Source organism: Podarcis erhardii (assembly GCF_964252035.2).
Source record: "Podarcis erhardii genome assembly, chromosome: 6".
Taxonomy (NCBI): Eukaryota; Metazoa; Chordata; class Lepidosauria; order Squamata; family Lacertidae; genus Podarcis; species Podarcis erhardii.
This window is the reverse complement of record NC_138510.1, coordinates 32,341,982-32,363,139: the sequence shown is the minus strand read 5'-3', so window position 1 is coordinate 32,363,139 and position 21,158 is coordinate 32,341,982. Positions and strand designations below refer to the sequence as shown.

Here is a 21,158-nt window from a genome sequence, read left to right as displayed (position 1 = left end):
ACCTTTTTTTGAAAGTCTTGCTGTAGTGGGCAACAAAAATTGTGTTCTTAAGCTTTGTTTTTATTTACATGGTATGTGACATTATAACAATACTAATATAGCAGTTAATAACAGGTGCCATTAAATTTAGGTAAACAAAACACAACAGAACAGAGTTACAGGAAATATCTTTCTTTAGAAACCCTTACATAGGAGTAAAATAGCTCTGTTAGGGATCAAAAATAAGTATTCATTTTACAAATGCTACTCCTGCCGAAGTGGTATGCATGCCTTGTTAGAAATTACTCCAGGATATTTTATAATATAGTTAATTTATCTAGAATGAGATTGGAGCTTATAAGGCTAGGGGTTTGTGTGCAACCCTTTGCTCGTCCTTTTGTCAGAACCCATGAATTAGCTTTTTGTAAGCCTGTAATATGTTTCCGGTTGGGTTCTTAAAGATGGACATGGCTTTCTAGATCTCCCATCAATTGTCATCTGCTACCTCCTAATGACATAAATGAATCTATGGGTCATACTATGTCTATGGATCATAGAATCAGAGAATAATTCACGTTTGTGTTCATTTAATTACCCATTTCAGTATTAATATTCACTTGCATATATATATTAGACAAGTCTATTCTTCAGATGGAGAAATGTGAATATAGTGGTTTTTAGAGGGAAAATTACTAATTTTGTAAAAAAAATGATTCTAAGGATCCTTTCCTTCTGCAGGCAGTGACAGCCTTAGTGAAAAACTACCCAAGGCATATGATTTCCTCCATGCAACAGATCCTTCCTATTGTGTGGAATACGCTTACAGAAAGTGCAGCCTTATATCCTTTTTTCTGCATTTTGAAATAAGAGAAGATTTTCTAGAAAGAAGTACTAAGGCAGGAAAAAGTAAATAGCAGTGGTGGTGTAAATTTGAACATGCAACAAGCATTTTACTCACAAGCAAATGAGTGCTGTTGAAAGAATTAGTTCAGTGGCATTTCTGAATAATATATCTTACTGAGAAGATTGACATGAGAAGGTGAAGGCATGCTTGAATATTTTGGCTACTGGAACAAATAGCAGCTTTGAGGGGACACCCTCAACCTAGGTCTGGTACAGAATGGGCCTCCTCAAAGAACATAGATGCATCTGTGTCATAACTTGTTGTTTGGATCTTAGATTATCTCATTATCACTTTCTTTGTATATTGCCTCTTCACAAAAAGATTATGCTCTAAGTGGCTTACAACCCTGAGAAAAAAGTATCACATAATTAACAGTTGCAAGAAAAAAAATCATTTTAACGTCTGTAATAAAGATGGCTGTGATATGCAGCCAGTTTGTCTATTTTTTAAAAAATAATTACCCACAATATGGTATTGATTTCCTGTTCAAGGGGTATTGTTGCTCACTTACGCTGACTGAAGTATAGTAATTTCATTGCAAAGGATTTGGTCCTAAAAAAAGGTGCCATGATCTGGTAGTATGTCAACTGAATCTATTTTTCCTTAACTAACATACCTATGTGAGAACAGAAGTAAATTACACAGAAGAAGTAGAAGACCCAGTGGATTCTGATGGTAAGAAACTCACTGTTACAGGTGTGATTGAAATGCTATCTAAACATCTATAAGAAACATCTGTAAGAAACTCACAGCACATGGATCGCTAGAAGAAAGAAGTCATCCTTGAAAAGCATGCTGTGTGAATATTATAAGATTAAGTACTATTTGCTGAAAACCTTGGAAAAAAATTAAAAACTGACTAACTTAGGTGAAGCCAATAATTTTTAATATATTTCTATATAACTATAGTTGAGATTTTAAATGTTAAAACAGCAACATAAACAACAAGATACTTGCTGTTGGCAAAGATTTGAAACTGTAAAAAAAAAAAAAGAAATAGTTCGACTGTCATGCAATAAGTTGAGTTAATTTTGAAAACTATTCATAATTTTTTCCTATCACAGAATAAGTTTGACTTTAACAATCTTTACTTTTTTCAAATTTAGGTGAAGTTTTGGGCTTTGAAAACCTAGTATTCAGCATATTTGAGTTTGTTCATGCTCTGTTGGAAAACCACAAATTTAAAAGCACAGTGAAGAAAGCGTTGCCAGAGCTAATATATTACATCATTCTCTATATGCAGATTACAGAAGAGCAGGTAAATATATTTACTGTACATTATTATTTAGAAAATGATTTTTTAACGCTTTGGTATACAGCCTTTAAAGCTGGTTAGAACTTAGTGGTAGAAGAAACAATATTTATGATTATTGAATCAGTTCCTTTGTAATAGTCTCCAGTGATCTGAAAAATAACATTGGAACCTTTCTGCATGTTTTGGTTAATTTAGTTGCATGTATTCCTGAATAGGCTAAGGGTTTCCTATAAGTTACTGACGTATTGTGCTCTCCTTCTTAGATAAAAGTCTGGACTGCAAACCCACAACAGTTTGTTGAAGATGAAGATGATGATACATTTTCCTACACAGTTAGGATTGCTGCACAGGACTTACTGCTGGTAAGAAATAATATGCAGTGTTTTTGCAGTAATGGTAAATAGTAGTGATTTTTCACATGCAGCTTATACACAAATACAAACCCTATATACATGGAACTTAAGTATTTTCTTTAGAGCCACTTCATGTATGATTTAGTTGAGATTCCTACATTGCAGGTGGTTGTATTAGATGGCCCTTAAAATCCCTTCCAACTCGTATGATTCTGTGATTTCATTCTCTTTGGATATTCCACTAAGCATCTTGGAAAAAGTCAATCTGAAACAGAGAATGAAGAGTTGAGGGCATTTCTACCATGCCCAGATTCTCTGTGTTCTGGGACTATGTACTTAAACATCTAGCTTGATTTTCAACAAGGTGTAGTGTGAAATGAGTTCCCTTTTTTCTTGTCTGCAAAATGTATCTTATTGTCATATTTCTGTGTAGGCTGTTGCGACTGATTTCCAGAATGAGAGTGCAACAGCATTGGCTGCAGCAGCTACAAGACACTTGCAGGAAGCTGAGCAAGCTAAAAACAGTGGTGCTGAGCATTGGTAAGACTGGGTGGCAGCTATTCATTTGATGGTACTATCTCAGATTATTTAGCAGGCAACGAAAACAAATCAGTTTCATTGATTGATGTAGTCAGAAATGATATTAACTGACAGTCTTAACTATTCCAGTTTCCAGCTGTTAAATTTGTATTTATAGTGCATGTGCACTATATTGGTACTATTCAAATGCCAGTCAGATTATCCAAATTATTGTAGGATTTTTTTGGGGGGGGGGAACTATGCATCTTATAATCTAAATTCCCAATTGGGGGTCCATGTAATACACCTAGTGGGTCTGTGACACCATTCACATAACAAAAGCTACCATAGAGATATCAAAATTTTCAAGAGTAGGGGTTCAGTGGCTTGACTCTTGAAAACGGGGCCCTCAGTACTTAGCTAATTGGGAACCACTGATCTGATTAAATCTATTAATGGAGTCAGATTAATAGAGAAGCATAAATTCATTCATAATATAATTTACAGCCGTTTTGAATGGCTTAACTTTCCTCCAGTCCCCCCCAGTACAGCATTTTATAGAAATTCTTTTCCACTTTCTTTTTCATTATACAGTACTCCATGTTTACAGTTAATATATACAAATATTTACCTTTTGTGTTATTAAGGGTAACAAAAGATATTTGTATAATTTCTCCAGAAGTAAAATAGAAAAATGAATATTGGAAGACCTAAGTAACTTATTTATTTATTACAGGTGGAAGATACATGAAGCTTGCATGCTGGCTTTAGGTTCTGTCAAATCTCTTATCACAGACAGTGTGAAGAATGGTAGAATACACTTTGATATGCATGGATTTCTAACAAATGTAGTTCTTGCAGACCTCAACCTGTCAGGTACTTCATCATTTGGTTTACTGATTGGTTCCTAGAAAATAACCTGAAACTCAAGCTGTATTGGAGAAATTGTTACCCATAGATTTCTAAACTTAAAAAAGATAAACTAGCCTAAAACATTAACATCAAAATATTAACGCAGGAGGGAGACATTTGCTAAAATGAAGTCCATAAAATGTAAACAGCGGGAGCTTCAGTGTGGGAGAGGCGCTTTACTCTGAGTAGACCCATTGCAATTCATGAAGATGACTAATTTAAGTCCATTAATTTCAGTAAAGTTACAATGAGCAAACAGTTGAAGACCATTCTGTAACTCTGTTATACAGCTCTTCTCAATAATATATTGGATCCTTCTGTTTAATGGTAATGAGGGAGAAATGCAGGAACACTTTTTTCCTTCTTCCAGTGTCTCCTTTCCTCCTTGGTCGTGCTCTTTGGGCTGCCAGTCGTTTCACAGTCGCAATGTCTCCAGAGCTCATCCAGCAGTTCCTACAAGCCACAGTTAGTGGTCTTCATGAAACTCAACCCCCTTCTGTTCGAATTTCTGCAGTACGGGCTATTTGGGGGTAAGTAGGTCAAGAAATAGAACCTATATTAGTTTATTGTAGGCTGATAGAAGGAAATGTTCACAATTTCTTGCTGTGACAGGTGAAATGTTGAAGCTGTAATCTTGACACTGTGATTATGACAGTGCATATGTACTCAGAAATAAGCCCTAACCAGACTTATGTCTGGATAAGTATGGATAGGATTGCAGCCTGAAAGAAATATTGGATACCATTACTGTATTACTGACTGTTGATTTTTTTTGGGTTTTCCCTCCTAGGTACTGTGACCAGTTGAAGATATCTGAAAGCACCCACGTCTTGCAGCCTTTCCTTCCCAGTATCCTTGATGGACTAATTCACTTAGCAGCTCAGTTTAGTTCTGAGGTCCTCAATCTTGTGATGGAAACACTTTGCATTGTTTGCACAGTAGATCCAGCCTTTACAGCAAGCGTAGAGAACAAGATCTGCCCCTTCACCATTGCCATCTTTCTCAAATATAGTAATGGTATGTGCTCAGGCAAAACTATTAATGATCATATTATGGATACAGATAATCTTCATGAAACTATCTTCAGTTAACAGGGTTATGTATGTGTTGGCTGTCCCAATGCCTTGTTGTGAAAGAACAGTGAAATTTCCATGGATAGGAAAATCCATCAAGAAATTGTATTTGACATGCTTGGTGAACTTGTAGAGCTTGGTGAACTTGTAGTTATAATAATTAGAGCTATATATTATTTCAATCCTGTTTTCTCGTAAATAATGCCAGAAATTTTGAGGTGTGGTTGATCAGAATCTCTGCATCTTTCTTCACCCAGTTCTGGTAGCACCTCTTCCGCCCTTTGCATTTAATAATTACTGTTAGTAGCTAGGAGCAAGGGACATATTTTAAGTATGTGGAAATCAAGCATTCTTTCCCACTGTTTAGTCTTTTACTCTTGATTGTTGATACTTCTAACCAGATATCATGACATTGGGACTGCAGATGAGTCAAGCTAAGGCATCCCCACATATAATGCATGAATCACCAAAGGCAAACATCACAGCTGTGACTTTCTTTCCGACCTTTATAATTTAAAATAAACTGCTTTGTTTAGGCAGAAAGGAGGAACCCAGATATAATGGAATATATAATCTTTCACATATAATGGAAGACTATCATATTTGATCTAGGAGGATTTAAAATTAGCACGCCTCATTTCCTTACTTCAGTAATATAATTTGATGTAATTTTATACTCTTGGTAATTGGGCATTTTTCTTGCTTTAGATCCTGTTGTGGCCTCACTTGCCCAAGATATCTTTAAGGAATTAGCGCAAATAGAAGCCTGCCAAGATGCAATGCAGATGCGATTGATCCCAACCCTTGTCAGCATCATGCAGGCTCCTGCTGATAAGATTCCAGCAGGGCTTTGTGCAGTAAGTATGAGGGTATCTTCTCAGAACATGAAATGCTTTATATAGCCTAATGTGGTTTATAAAAACAAATACTTTTTATTACTGAAAAATACATAATCATGGAAGAGAAGGGCATACAGTTGGATCATGTCTTATGTGTGGGTTTGGTTTCTGACAAAGCACATATACACAAAATTGTGTACAGGCAATTCCCAACTTGCACGCAATCTACTTGCGTACAACCGCACACATGCACAGTGCCAGGAACCTGAAAGTAGTGGGAGAGACCTGGAAAGTCTGGCTCACAGGGAGACTCCAGAGCCCCAAAAGGACGACCTCTTTGCGCTCTGGGGATGGTCTCTTTGCAAGCCACAAGGACTCTCCAGGGTGCTCCCCACTTATGCGCATTTCACTTATGCATGCAGGGGCTCGGAACATAACCCCTGTGTAAGTGGAGAGTTGCCTGTAGGAAGAAGAACCTCCATCACCAGCAGCAACAGGTCATTCTTCCTCTCACTGGCAGCAACAAGCACTTGAGCAACCCGCAACTGCTGCTACAACCCAGCAGCCTTTCCCAGCTTCTTTGGCACTTGCAGATGTGCCCTGCCTCTTCATCCCTTCTCCCTGTCCCCTGCCACTATGAACCCTAGCACCTCCAGCTACCTAATGGCTTCCAGAAGTACAGCACTGCTGGGTTCACCTTCTCTTTTATTGGCAGCCAGCAGGGTGGCAGAGGCTCGGCACCGCTGCTCTCCCACCTTCCAAACACAGCATGTTGCTGGCACATACTGGAGGAAGTGAGGCAGGGATAAGGTGCTGTGAGTTCAGTATTGTACAATAAAGTGGAACCAGTCTTTGCACAGCTACACAGTGCCGAGCTCCCTGTGCCTCTCCCTCCCATTCAAGCAACATGCTATGTTTGGAAGCCAGGAGAGCAGTGGTACCTCACCTCTGTTGCCAAGGCACATGTGGAGAGGGATAGAGTGATGGGGCCAGGTGGGGTGGGCCATTGCTAACTGGGAAGCCCCCGGAGGTGCCCTTCTCCACTGGGAGCTATTCGTTGTGGAGAAGTGATGGGAACACCATTTTGAAACGGGATCCCCCCCTCCGCTCCCCACTTGAGGAAGACCCACTGCAGCTGGATCTGCATAAACAGAATGCATGTAAGATGTGCTCCCACTGTATATATTTTGAGAACAATGCACATACCTTGTCTTTGTTCCTTTAGGTATCACAGTTAGTTATTTCAGTAACTGTTTCTTTGTGAAAAATGAACTATTAACCAGATTGAGAGGATTTTTCACAGTGTTTGGACCAGGACATGTTAGTTGAATTTAAATATAATTTATTTCCATGAGAGCTAGTCATGACTAATGTAACACTTCAAGTTCAACAGGACCTAAGTTCAACATCTTAATTTGGTTCCAGCTGGCACACTAAAACTACCACTCTTCTGACTACTCTTGATGTGACCATCTGGAAGAATGTCTGCAAGAATATTTTGCAGATGACAAAAATGTTTTCTGCAAATTGATCTGCTCCTTTCCTGACTTTGTGCTGTGTCTCCTTATTCCAAAACTACTCACCATCTATCTGAATTTTTCTTTTTCAGACTTCAATAGACATATTAACAACTGTTGTGAGGAATACTAAACCTCCCCTTTCACAGCTCCTAATTTGCCAAGCTTTTCCTGCTGTGGCTCAGTGTAGTCTGCACACAGATGACCATGCTACCATGCAGGTAATCATTTTTTGGAAGAGGGAAGTTTTAGTTAGATCTTACATTGTCTGTAAGCTTCTGAGGTGAAGCCAGCCACTTCATACTGCATATCATGTTTAGGTTTATGGACTGGAAATTGCAACTGGATCTGTTATTGAAAGCACAAGTATCTTGTTTTTATTATAATTCTTGGTCATGGTAACTTGAAATTTACCTTGCTTAAGCCCCCAAAATACTAGAGCGAGTGAGTACCTTGTGCTCCTCTCTTTTTCTTTTGGTAATTTATAATAGAATGAATTAAGAGAAATAAATGGGTTTTATAGTACTCTGAGAATATTTTTAGTAGCTTTTTATTGTAGACTGATACAACTTTTCATAGGAGACTTAGACTATTAACACAACTCAAATTATATGAATGAATTGGAGAGAAGCAAGAAACCTAAAGACGTAATATATTCACAGAAGAATATTTGAAAGGAGGTTGTGAGTTAAGTCCAAGCTCCTCACATAAACCAACCTGGACATTGTGATCATCATCTGAGACCCTTCTCCATGTACCCCTTCCACAGAAATTCTGAAGGGTGGAAACATGAGAATGGGCCTTTTCAGTGGTGGCTCCTGTTTGTGGAATGCTCCCAGAGGCTTGCCTGGCATCATCTTTATCTATTTTTAGGTGGCAGGCAAAAACGTTCCTTTTTACATGGGCTTTTGACCATTAATTTGAGTGTTATTAAGTACTTACGATTTCTTGTAGTGGGGCAGGATCTTTAAGATCTGTCTTCTGTTTATGTAGATTTTAAAAATAGTTTTTTGTTGTTTTTGGTTGTGCTCTTGTAATTGGTTTAAGTAGGTCACTTTTGTGAGCAAAGTGATGAATAAATAAAATAAATAATACATAATAGAGTTTGCATGTACTTGGGGCAAGCTTCACTGACCTTGATTTCCTAGGAAAGGTAGTTCCCATTCAAATCCAAAACAATAACTCATAAAGCACAAACTAATGAATTATGGGGTCCTGTCCATCATGTCTTTGTTGGCACTGGTACTACTGTGCCTGCAATACAGGTAAGTTGTCATTGCTTAATAAGTAACATTTCCCCAGTTGAGTCCTTCATAGCTGGCTGGCTGTAGTTCATGTTTATATTCAGATATAGTTCCAGGATTTGTCTCCCATGTATGCAGCAGCTAACAGGACCAGAAATGCATCCTGTGTTTTCATAGCACTCTCTCAATGTTAAGTGCATGAGCTCAGAATATTGTCATCATAACAGATTGTTCCCAAGTACAAGTTTTGCCAGATAAAAATGTTTTGGTGGCACTCAGGACTATTTCCTAGCCCTCGCATAAAAGGAAAGGAGCAAGTTTGCATGAAAAAAATATTCCACATACAGTGGTGCCTCGCAAGACGAAATTAATCCGTTCCGTGAGGCTCTTCGTATAGCGGTTTTTTGTCTTGCGAAGCAAGCCCATTGACAGTTTAGCGGATTAGCGCTATTAGCGGTTTAGCGGCTTTTAGCGGATCAGCTGATAAGCGGCTTAGGGCTTAGGAAAAGGGGGGAAAAACCCCACAGGAACTCGCAAGACATTTTCGTCTTGCGAAGCAAGCCCATAGGGAAATTCGTTTTGCGAAGCGCCTCCAAAACGGAAAACCCTTTCGTCTAGCGGGTTTTCCGTCTTGCGAGGCGTTCGTCTTGCAGGGCACCACTGTACAATTTTTGACTCGTACAATCTCTTGCCAGTTAATTTGTTTCCTTTGGGCCTATAATGCTGTTTGTTAAATGTCTGAAGCACTTGGTAGGTTGAAGTGTGTGTTCTCACGTGCTTTGTTCTTTCAGAATGGTGGTGAGTGTCTTCGTGCATATATTTCAGTCGCTCTGGAGCAAATTGCACAGTGGCATGATGAGCAAGGCCACAATGGACTGTGGTATGTGATGCAGGTGGTGAGCCAGCTTCTTGATCCACGCACTTCAGAATTCACAGCTGCCTTTGTAGGCAGATTAGTTTCCACGTTGATTTCTAAAGCAGGGAGTGAATTAGGAGAGAATCTCGACCAGATTCTGAGAGCAATTCTTAGTAAAATGCAGCAAGCAGAAACACTCACTGTAATGCAGGTAAGAGGCTCAAAACTTAAATTGATAAAATGAGTTGCCTTGCCCAAACCCCTTGATGTATTTAGCTATCCTGTAGTTTTATACATGAAGATGATCTGGCTTAGAGCAAAGCCAATTTGGTGAGGGATATGTTCACTAATGCCTGGCGGGATGGCATTCCAGTTGTAAGTGGGTGTTCTGAACTGAACTCACTAGTTTGTTTATCCATTGCTTATCAAACAGTATATTCCCTATGATTACCACAAATATTGTATTAGCGTACAAAACAACTTGTATTCATTACTGCTACTTAAGCAGAGAACTTCTAAAATTCTAAAATTATATTTGAGATGCATCATGAAAGATGACTAAGCTTCTTAGCAGGGTGCATGGGGACTAGGTGCTTTGTAACTTTTTCAGTCAAGTTCAGTGACTGATCCTGCAATTCCTTTTTGGTTTTGCAGCATGTTATTGTTGAGTTCAGTTTCAAGCATTGGTAAAACCACTGAAATTCCCAAAATACAAAAGTCAAAATGTCTATCTTACTTTATCTCTCTTGCAGTCTTTGATCATGGTATTTGCTCACCTGGTTCATTCTCAACTTGAACCACTACTAGAGTTTCTTTGTAGTCTACCTGGGCCAACAGGCAAGCCTGCCCTGGAGTTTGTAATGTCAGAGTGGATGAGTCGACAACATTTGTTCTATGGACAATATGAAGGCAAGGTTAGGTAAGGTGTCCCTTGATCACATGTATGCCTTGAAATACTTGAGCATGCTCATACCTTTCATTTTAAAAGACTCCTATGTCATTGTAGATAGTTGTTTGTTCCTGGTTTTGTTTTAATAACCTGCTCTTTGAACAAACCACTCTGCCCCAAATTTGTAGATAAGGGGAAACTATAGTTCTAAAGTCTATCATCTAAATAGGATGATAGTAAGAATGGAGCTGATCTTCAAGTATGTGACTCTTAAAATTTTCAGCTCTGTAGCCCTGTGTAAACTCCTCCAGCATGGTATCAATACAGATGACAAGCGACTGCAGGATATCAGGGTAAAGGGAGAAGAAATATTTAATATGGAAGAAGGAATACGCACACGCTCAAAAGCAGCTAAAAGTAAGTGTTAAAATATTATTTCAAGATTGAATCAGCCAGAAGTAAGAGGCATAGAAAGTCCATTAAAATATGCTACAACTCCCATCAAAACCAGTGGGACTTAAGTGCCACTGACAGAGAATTAAAAGCTTTGAAAGTTATGACATGTACATCTTTTTCTGGTCTTTTTCAGACTAATGTACAATGCAAGGCTTACATAGACATAAGAGATTTGATAGTAGTTGAATGCATTAAATGCATGTTGGTCAGAAACAGTGAACAATTGCTGACTTATAAATAGCAATCGTATATAGAAGAGTGCCATCTTTTAAACAATAAGATAAAGTGATGGTGACTGTGCAAAGGATTGGCATTTAGTCATCCAGTTCTCTTTGATGCTGCAAATGTAACTGCTCAACAGGATGTATACTCAGTCATTAGTTTAGAAAACAATGTTAAAGGGATCATTTGTTGTTTAGTCATTTAGTCATGTCCGACTCTTTGTGACCCCATGGACCAGTGCATACCAGGCACTCCTGTCTTCCACTGCCTCCCGCAGCTTGGTCAAACTCATGGGATCATAGTGAATGTATAGTGTTGAAAAGAGTTGACTACTGCTGCTTTTTGTGACAACTTTAAAAACTGAAGAGTTTAACAGATTTGGGATGCCTCTTCAGACAGTTGTGAACGTTTACGTAATTGCATTGAGTTTCCTAAATTCTTAGCTGTATGTATAGATTTTTTTTTCTCTCTGTTCCTCTCAGATCCTGAACGCTGGACAAACATTCCCTTGTTAGTTAAAATCTTAAAACTGATAATAAATGAACTTTCTAATGCAATGGAAGCAAGCTCTTCTCGACAAACTGCTGCAGAATGGAGTCAAGGTACAACACTGATTTGACTTTTTATCATTTGGTGCCATCCAATATGTTGCAGTGGTAAAGAGTTTCGGACTAGGCCTAGGAAGACCAGGTTCATGTTTCTATTCAGACATGAATCTCACACTAGGGCCCGTCACTGTCTCTCAACCTAGCCTACCTCACAAGGTAGTGGTGATGATAAAATGGAGGGATAGGGACCCAAGTATGCTGCAATGAGCTCCTTGGTAAGATATAAATGTAATACATTAAAATATATGACTGTTGCTTCTGTAGCACAAAATGTCAACTATGCCCGCATGGGTGTGTGTGTGTCTGTCTTTGGTTTTAATTTTTTAACCCATAAATCATAGAGAATGCTCACATGCTGTGGACAATCTTAGATTTGCACTAAGCTGCATGAAAGTTCAGGTGTTTAGAGAATAGGAGTTCTGGGTATAGGTCTTCTTACTTAGCAGTGAGAGCTCTGCCCCCTTTCTATGTCCCAATTCTATGTAATTTTCCTCAGTGACTAGAAATACTAAGTATTCCATGGAACAAATATTTTCAATTAGAAGTATGTGAATTACTAACCAAAATAATATAACAAATTTTCTTGGAAATAAATACAATTTTAAAATAGTACTTAATTGTAGGTATATGTGCTTAGAATTGAGTTTTCTATGTACCTATATAGAGCATTCCATTGTCAACCATGGCACTTTCAGTATATTTTTCTTTTTGGTGAGAATTGCAGCTTCCTTGGTAATATTCTGCTTGCTTAGAAATGTACAGCTCTGTCCAAATTGAAATTTCCAGTATGCCCCCTAGTTAAAAAGGGATGTCCAGGTGGTGAACATCAAAGAAAAAAAAAAACACTCCTCATGGCAAAACTATTCTCTCTTAATCAACAGAGGAATCCAATGATATGTGGGAAGATCAAGAAGAGGAAGAGGAGGAGGAGGAAGAAGGGTTAACAGGGCAGCTATTGTCTGATATTCTTGCTACAAACAAGTATGGTGAGCAAAGCTGTTCTAAACTTGTGAAGATTATTTGTGCAGGGAGCGGTAGACCCAAACCTTTAGTAAAAGTATTTTACAAACCACTTTCACTGTGTTGCTTAGAAATGCGACTTGTATAAGAACTGAAATAACACCAATTTATTTCTTCTTTCAAATGTATTCAGTGTCTAAATAAAAGTGTTGTAGTTCATTTCACTGCAAAAAGTGTATGCAAAAAAGACAGATTTCTGTAATTCTGCATCTTGGTGTTTTCTTGCCAATATGATGGATCACATATCACATTGTTTGTTTACAGATGACGATTATTATGAAGATGATGATGAAGACGATCCGGATGCGCTGAAGGATCCTTTGTATCAGATAGACCTACAGGTAGGTTGAATGATCAAGGTTTCATTGCTGTTTACTAATCTTTTTAAATACTTATTCTAATAAATACTTACTCTAATCTTTTAAAATACTTATTCAAATACCTGAAATACAGTTAATACTGTTGAATGCTGACTTGAATATTTATTCTCATCTGTTTAACATGCCCTCACAACAGCATGAAGCTACTGTAATTACCTTTATAATAATAATAATTTATTATTTATACCCCGCCCATCTGGCTAAGCCTCCCCAGCCACTCTGGGGAGCTTTATCTCACAGTAATGCATAGCACCACACATAAGGCTGTAGACAAAAATCAGTACATCCACCTGGTGGTCAGTAAATAAGGGGACTCGGAAAGAACAATCTAGATTTCTCTGGGTTGCCAACCAGTGGTCCTGAATATTGGGATGTAATAGTGCTCTGCTGCTGTTCTTTAAAGAGGGAGGCTTTTTAAATTTTGGGACAGGAAGCATCTGGAGTTCTAATTTTGAGTGGGAAAATGATTGGAAAAGGTTCTGCTTCTTTCCCCCTTCCCAAACTGCTTTGCTGTTATATTATCCCAACACAAATTTTGTAACTGATGATTAATGCCATAGAGTTGTTGTAGTCAGTGGAGGGTATGTATTTGGAGAGGAAGGTTCATCTTTCAGGAAAGTTTCTTTTAACAGCAAGAGAGCTATATAAAACTGAGTCTGATGTATAAGAAAATGAAATACGTAAATCAAAATTGAAATTAGAATTCAATAAAACTCCTCTTTGGGGTTAAAATGCAATCATTTATTTTAAAATAACTGGTAAAATCACCAAAACAAAATAAACTAAAACAACAGAAGCAATAAAAGCAATAAAAGCAAAGCAGTGACAGATTAGTATTAGTATTAGTATTAGTATTAGTATTAGTATCTGACAGGGAGCAATTCAGGTGGAAAAATAAAAAGGTATTTTGCCTGGCATGAAAAGAACATTGCAGTAGGCACAAGGCTTAAGGTTTTAAGACCTTTAAACTAAGGTCTTGAGCATTTTATATTGTTATCACTCTCTTGCATTAATATATTGTTCTTCTGCATTATAGAATAATTTCACGTATAAATAATTGTGCAGTATCCTGTGGAAATGAATTGACAACTATTTGTCTTCCTTATAGGCTTACCTTACAAACTTCTTATGTCAGTTTGCACAGCAGCCTTGCTATGCAATGTTCTCAGACCACCTCAATGAGAATGAAAGAAGAGTTCTTCAGACCATTGGCTTATAAATCCTGAGCATTGTGAACATATCTGGAAAATATTTTTCTGGTTTATTTCACGTTTTGTGACTTGAAACATGAAACATCTTCCATTATTCACCAGATGTGATTATCTTTATTTTGAGGAACTGTTCCTTATCTTATCATGATGTAGGGTTAAGAGAAGGATTGTTGAAGGCAACAAGAGGCAGATGTGCATAGAATTTTGCACACTGGATTTGCACAACGGGAACACTATTCTTCAGATCAGCTTTTCAGGAGAAATAAGTATCGTGCCCTAAAGCCAACTTTCTCTCCTCCACTGAAAAAGCACTTCACTGACTTTACTGAAATGAGGAAGACATCGCCATTCGTTCGGATGTGTATTGAAACTGGAAGTTTTGTCCCACTTTGCACTTCTGTTACACAGGGTAAATTATCTTGATCTTACCATATGGCATCTTTTTACCGACACTTGAGTGGAAATGGAATCCAGTTACAATACAAGAGCTTGGATTAAAACCTGAAAAATAAAATTGTTTACCGTTCATATATAGAAGTAAACGACTCCTATGTGAGCTCCATTATTCTCATGATTCTTTACTAAAGCTATCATGAACCCATTCTCAGCAGCCTTGCTAAAAACTCAGTTCCTGTGGTTACTGATGACTGGTTTTGCAACCAAACACTTTTATACAAAATCTTGATTGTATTTACCTTGTCTATTTACTCCATGAATACAGCTTTCATATACTTTTTGCTTCCTTCACATGCACAAATCACACAATATGGCTAAGCTGTAGTCCACAAATTAGTATGTGTATTTTTATAGGGCCATAAAATTAACATTTACTGGCTAATCTTCAAGTACAGTGATGCATCTCACAACACCTCTTTGCCTTTTTCCTCCCTTTTTGGGAAAGAAATTAAAAATAAAACTGTTCAAACCTCCATTGTTATCATTCTTTTTAAAATATCCAGGTAACAAAGTTACATCCTTTGGTAATCTCTTTAAAATTCACGTGTGAAAAGCATACCAGCCTTTAATTGCCACTGCATTGAACGAGGTATAGGCATCTTTAATTTAAGGTATTGCACAGCTTGTTTCACTGGTTTTTATGTTAAAGGTTATATGAGTCTTCCAAAATTAAACCCAGAGTTAATGATGTAATTTAGTCATGATCTATCAACTTTATAAAAATACAGTAGAGACAAAACAAAATAAAAAAATTCCTTCCAGTAGCACCTTAAAGACCAACTGAGTTAGTTCTAGGTATGAGCTTTCGTGTGCATGCACACTTCTTCAGATACGCACACGAAAGCTCATACCTAGAACTAACTCAGTTGGTCTTTAAGGTGCTACTGGAAGGAATTTTTTTATTTTGTTTTGACCATGGCAGACCAACACGGCTACCTATCTGTAACAGTAGAGACAGTTCATGTGTGTATTACAACAGTTTGGATGAGATACTGTATGATGGAGGAGAGTGATGGCTGCCAGGTCTGAAAACTGGATTTATAATACTTTATTCATGTTCAATGGATAAAATTTAATGAATCATGAGAAGCTGGAGGTTTGGGGAGTGTTTCAGTTTAATAGCTGTCAGATCTTTCAGCCCCAACTTGAGACTTCAACTGCGTAATTGCAGGACACTGCCAAGGAGGAAAAAGCAGGGGTTCAGCAAGGGAAATAAGATCTCAAACGTGCTGTGGCCAAGCTTAGCTTTGCATGCTGAGTGTAAAAAAACAGACTGTTAATTGAGGGACCAATATTAACTGTAGTTCCACCCTCCCCGTAATTCAATCGGAATGTATGAGCACATTTGGACCAGGTTATTATTTATTCATCAATGAATTGCTGTTTGCATATGCCTTAAGGCAATTTACAAATATACCATAAAACCAGCTAAAATAGTTTTAAGAACAGTACAAAAAACAATTGAAGGTAAGTTTATTTTGTATTTTTGTTAAATCTAATTGAGATACAGTATGTAGGATGCATGTCTCTCCAACTCAAGTTGTTTCCTGACAGCATTTTTATACTCAAGCCTAATTTGCCAGTAAGAAGCAGTCTCATTGAAGTTCTGTTCTGCATTAGAGGCTGTTGCCTGAGTTACAGAGTTTTACAAAATAATAAACTTTTTTAAAAATCTACAGAGCAACAATGTCTAATTTTCTTTGTAGCATCAGAAGCTATAACTTCACTTTCTTATTGTCAGTCCATACCAACTTAATCTATTACTGCACAACATGATTTTTTAAAAAAATGCTTATTGCATGAAGATTTAAAAAAAATAACCTGTTTGCTATGTATCCACTTCCAGAAAATTGCGAAAATAGCAGTTAACCACATGTGTATCTTCAGGCAAATATTAGGCTAGGGCAAAGAAGCTGAAGTGAAAGCAATGGTCTGACCTATCAGTCATCTCTCTCATAGTCGTATATGAGAGAGTGGCATAAAACATGCAATTTCTAGCACTCCATAAATTTAGGACCACTGTGCCTAGACAAATCATATAGATAGCTGACATTCTTGTGAAGTTAGCGATCTTAAATGTCTTCCTAATAAAAACCTATGTATATATGTTAAGTATAGTGAGGGGTATTCCTCCTCCTTATTCCTGTAACAACCATCTAGGCGGCAAGACTGGAGATAGCTGAGAAAAATATTTTTTTTTAATAGTTATAAACCATTTCTAAATTGAAGCTGAATTTAGACTATTTTATGGAAATGGTGTCAAATAATGACACCAACTTCTTGAAGAGGGCAGTATCGAAAGCTACGACATTTGCAATTCTTTAAAAGATAATCTTTGTTTTTATTGTCTTGCCAAAAATATTCTGTTGAACTGTAAAAAATAAATGCCTTAAGGCTTTTTTGTGCAAGTTAGGAAACTTGAAAAAAGACCAGTTAGCTGAGAACAATCTTGTGAAACAACCAACTTTAAAGACTACAGATGGGATTCAACTACCATGCCCTGCTAGCACAAGGATTTTTGCTTGTGCAACAGGAATCTCCCCAAAAATGTTCTAGAGTACATGGGGTGGGGAGAGGAAGAAGAGGTTCCATTGTGCAAGATTTAGTGCTATGTTTGGTTCTACCCCAAGTGTGAAACATCCACTTGAATGGTTTCCCTTCTGTTTCCTTTTCTAAGGTATGTCTATAAAATGTGTTTTACATAGGAGAACTGTAAAAATCACAACATCCTGTGTTTGAAGTACATAAAGCTAAAATGTAAACTCAGGAGTTAATAGCTCAGGATAGCATATTAAACTATTATTTAGGATACTAGAAACAGCTTATGTCTCATACATTCATCAAAAAATCATCCTGTAACCTTAAACTATCTTTGCACACTAAAGGATGGACTTTGAGTACCTCATGTTTTTATTGCTCCTTAAAATGAATGCCTGCTATACATCTATGCCAGACTCCTTGATGAAAAAAAATGCAAGCAGCTAACCCCTTTTTATATGTATTTATCTTGCTGAGGAACTCTCCGAGCTTCATATAAATTGAACAGAGGTTAGATCTGGTCAAATGCAATTTTAGAAACTGAGCTAAAGCTATCCATAAATATTGTTTGTGTCTTGATTCTATGTAGATAAAATTTAATAAACACTATAAATGTTCAGTGTCTGCTTTATTCTACACACAAAAGCCTTCCTGTGCTACTATGCATCTATTTGCTTAAATGATGCAGGAACTGCCTGCCTGCATTCTGACGACTAATCCTGGATATGTTCTATATTTAGTTTTACAACAAGGCTTACCGTTTGGTTAACTTTGCACTGTTGTCTGGCCAGCATCTGTACATGTGCATGTTGCCTTATCAATCTAGCAGGTAAAGAATCATAACAAGCAATTTAGAGTGGAATTCTATTCATGTTTACTCAGAAGTCCTGCATTGAATGCGTATTACTCCCAGCTAAGTACATAGGACTGCTGCCTTAGTTCCTGATGTTCTTTAGCCCTGGCAGGGAGAAGCATAATACAATCCAGGCTACATAAGGGCTCTCAGGAAAAGATAACTGGAAGGATGTATTTATCCAATAGAGAATTTAATTGCCATAAAATTGTTAAATACAAGGATGCGGTATCTTGCCCTCCAGATGTATCTCCCATCAACCTCAACCACCATGGCCAGTGATCCGCTGCCGGAAAGCCATTAGTTCCTCAGCCCTGGTTTACCGGCTACTAGCTATCTGATATTAGAAGGTGTGGCACTGGTGCCTAAAAATTACATCTATTTGTTGCCATACACCCACAATATTTGGCAAGCACTGCATTTCTAGCTATCATGCCTGGTTTGCAAGCTTTTTCCAGGGCATCTGCCTGCCCTTTTAAAAAGCAGTCTGCGACTAACTATTGTTCTACTATTCTAATGCAGGGAAAATGCTTGCCAATCTTGATCTTTCCAAGACTCAAAATTCCAATCCTTTTTTTTTTTTTAATAATAATTTTTATTAGGTTTTCACATTTTACACACAAAAATAATCAAAAACAAAACATGTATAATTTCATAACTTTCTTAACCCCCCTCCCTGACTTCCCCCCACCCCCCCTTCATACATCCCAATTCCAACAATTGACTCAGCAAATTCTTATCTCTCATCCTTAACATATTATTATTATTTTTACAGTTGGTTCTTATTACTTGGCCAAATTTTACTTATCCAATTTTCTTATGAATAATAAATTCTTTTCTAAGGTCGACCCAAATTCCCTTCCATGAATTCCCTTTCATATATTAAATGTAGGTCATAATAGACAAACATAGAAATCATAAAAATTTTAAAATTCTGTTTCCCCCCCCCCCTCCCTACCCCGGTTTCTGTCCCTTCCCAACTGAATGTCCGCAAAACAGTTCCTAGCCTGGATTCCTCACATCAGAGGCCTTCAAGTCAGTCTCTCTGCCGGTTTTGTTGGTAGCCCTCTTTGTTGATCCTCGGGTCTCGAAGGAGCTCAAACACAGTCTCATCAAATTTTCTCCCATCCAAGAAACTTGGTAACAACTGCTGCAAAAGGTCAACTGATCTCCCATGCACAAAGAGGAAGCCCCAATCATATTTCTTATTTCTTTTAAGCTCCAATATTCCAAGTGTTCCAGGGGCTTCCTCTTTCCTCTTTCGCATCTTTCGCAGGTTGGTAATCCCAAAATCATCTTCTTTATATTCTAACAATGTAGGCTTGAAGTTGGTACTCTCCTGTACTTTCTTAGCTCCTTCTTCCCTCTCCCCTAGTTCCAAAGATGTCTCTTCTTGTTCAGCTACAGCTTCTGTTTCAGTCATATCCTTTGTGCATTCAGCAGAGTTGCTTGTTTTAGAGTTCAAGGTTATAAGTTGTTTGTTCATAGCCGTGCTCTGCTCCTGCAGTATTCCCACGAGAAAGAACATTCTTTCTATCTCTGCCTGTAGTTTTCCATCTGTAGCCATTGCAATGTTTCAAAGTTTCCCCTAGGGGGATTCTGGTTACTTAATAGTCCTTTCCCAACAGTCTGATACTTTGTTGTTTATAACTTTTTTGTTCCCAAACACTTTAATTCAAATGTAACAAATTTAGTCCAGAGAGATGTTAAACAATAAAATTTTTAACTTTAACTGCCCGTTTGACAGCTCTTTTGACAGCTGTCAAACTCCTTGTTCCTTTTCCTCCAGCTCACACACAGGGCGCTCCCGGGTCTAGGGGGGGGGGGGTTAAACAAAAGCTTCTAAAATTCGACTCTTACTCTCCAACACAAATCTTCTTCTGTCAAATTCGTGGAATTAATGTCTTTTGACTCATACCAAAAAAGAGATCTCTCCACCTTAGTTCTCCTATCTTTGCTTTAAGTCTTTTTGTAGATAGAGGGGGTGCGGACTTCCCTTTATCACATCCCCCGGTCGTACCGAATTCAAAGGTGAAAATTTTTAAAGTCCAAATTCCCTTCGACTCACGGGTTGCTTCAAGTCCAAATTTCAGGGGGAAAAGTCAGCGCTCTCCGGCCATGGCTCGCGGCTTCGCTTCACTGCAGTAGCGGTCTACTCACAGCACCACGCCACTCTCCGTACCCTCTCTGTAGCCTTTAAAAAGGCTCTTCGTGGGTCGGGGGGGCGCTTGAGGTGCCCACCGAGTCACCAAGTCCGCAGGCTTCCGCGCCTGCGGTTTCTGAGGGTCCCCGCTTCGCCGTCGCGGTAAGACCCGTCTGCAGCAAAGCCGATTCCCTCCGGAGCTCGGAGGGAATCTGCCATTAGCCGATCGCGCTAACCCGGAAGTCTCCTCAAAATTCCAATCCTGAGTGTGCTGCATCATCAAGATTTTGCCTAGTGTTAGCTAATGCTCTTGATAACAGTTCCACAAATAATACAACTTGATTAGGTACAATTTGATTAGGTACAACTCTGATTCTGTGCATTCTAACGAAACAGGGCTGCAGGAGGCACACAGCCTCCAACGGCTCTTAATCTTATCTCCTCTATTCACAAGAACTTGATACCTGTTTCATGTGATTCTTTTGCCTTACTGGACATAGGGAAGCTTGATAAGCACTAGTTAAATGCTATCCGGAGTCTTAGTGAGAAATAAATAAATAAATTAAAAAACCGTCCAGTAGCACCTGGAAAGTATAAGCTTTCGTGTGCATGCAGAAGTGTGCATGCACACCAAAGCTTATACTCAGAACAAACTTAGTTGGTCTCTAAGGTGCTACTGGACAATTTCTTAATTTATTTCGACTGCATCAGACCAGCACCTGAATCTTAGTGAGAAAATTCAAGTTAAGACTGGTTTTTCTGGATTTGCTTCTTAAGGGTTTTAGCACCAGTGTGGAAAGCAGGCTGTCTTTCTCGGGGCTTACAGAGCAGAGCAGAGTTTTCTGTTTGCTAAAGATGGTTAAATGCTTCTTAAGAACGTTCGAAGAGCCCGAATTAAAATAAAGGCGCATGTAGTCCAGCATCCTGCGCT

At 38.2% G+C, this 21,158-nt stretch overlaps 1 protein-coding gene and 1 long non-coding RNA gene across 2 annotated transcripts in view; one reads left to right on the top strand and one right to left on the bottom strand.

The window, feature by feature from the left end:
• Positions 1-15,166, top strand: part of IPO9 (importin 9) — a 35,508-nt gene extending 20,342 nt beyond the window's left edge. Inside the window, exons 8-24 of the mRNA XM_081864734.1 lie at positions 718-818; positions 1,500-1,558; positions 1,990-2,141; positions 2,402-2,500; positions 2,925-3,031; positions 3,747-3,886; positions 4,293-4,452; positions 4,713-4,939; positions 5,704-5,852; positions 7,444-7,572; positions 9,387-9,662; positions 10,204-10,370; positions 10,624-10,757; positions 11,501-11,620; positions 12,508-12,612; positions 12,911-12,987; positions 14,135-15,166. Coding sequence (XP_081720860.1) covers positions 718-818; positions 1,500-1,558; positions 1,990-2,141; positions 2,402-2,500; positions 2,925-3,031; positions 3,747-3,886; positions 4,293-4,452; positions 4,713-4,939; positions 5,704-5,852; positions 7,444-7,572; positions 9,387-9,662; positions 10,204-10,370; positions 10,624-10,757; positions 11,501-11,620; positions 12,508-12,612; positions 12,911-12,987; positions 14,135-14,245 — 2,313 coding nt within the window. The 3' untranslated portion in view covers positions 14,246-15,166. The remainder of the gene's footprint in view (positions 1-717; positions 819-1,499; positions 1,559-1,989; positions 2,142-2,401; positions 2,501-2,924; positions 3,032-3,746; positions 3,887-4,292; positions 4,453-4,712; positions 4,940-5,703; positions 5,853-7,443; positions 7,573-9,386; positions 9,663-10,203; positions 10,371-10,623; positions 10,758-11,500; positions 11,621-12,507; positions 12,613-12,910; positions 12,988-14,134) is intronic.
• A 1,339-nt stretch (positions 15,167-16,505) lies between these two features.
• Positions 16,506-21,037, bottom strand: LOC309343403. Its single transcript, XR_014157265.1, has 2 exons — positions 20,947-21,037; positions 16,506-18,053 (listed from the first exon to the last, which is right to left on the bottom strand). It is a non-coding gene; the product is annotated as an uncharacterized lncRNA (long non-coding RNA).
• Between the last annotated feature and the right edge of the window lie 121 nt (positions 21,038-21,158).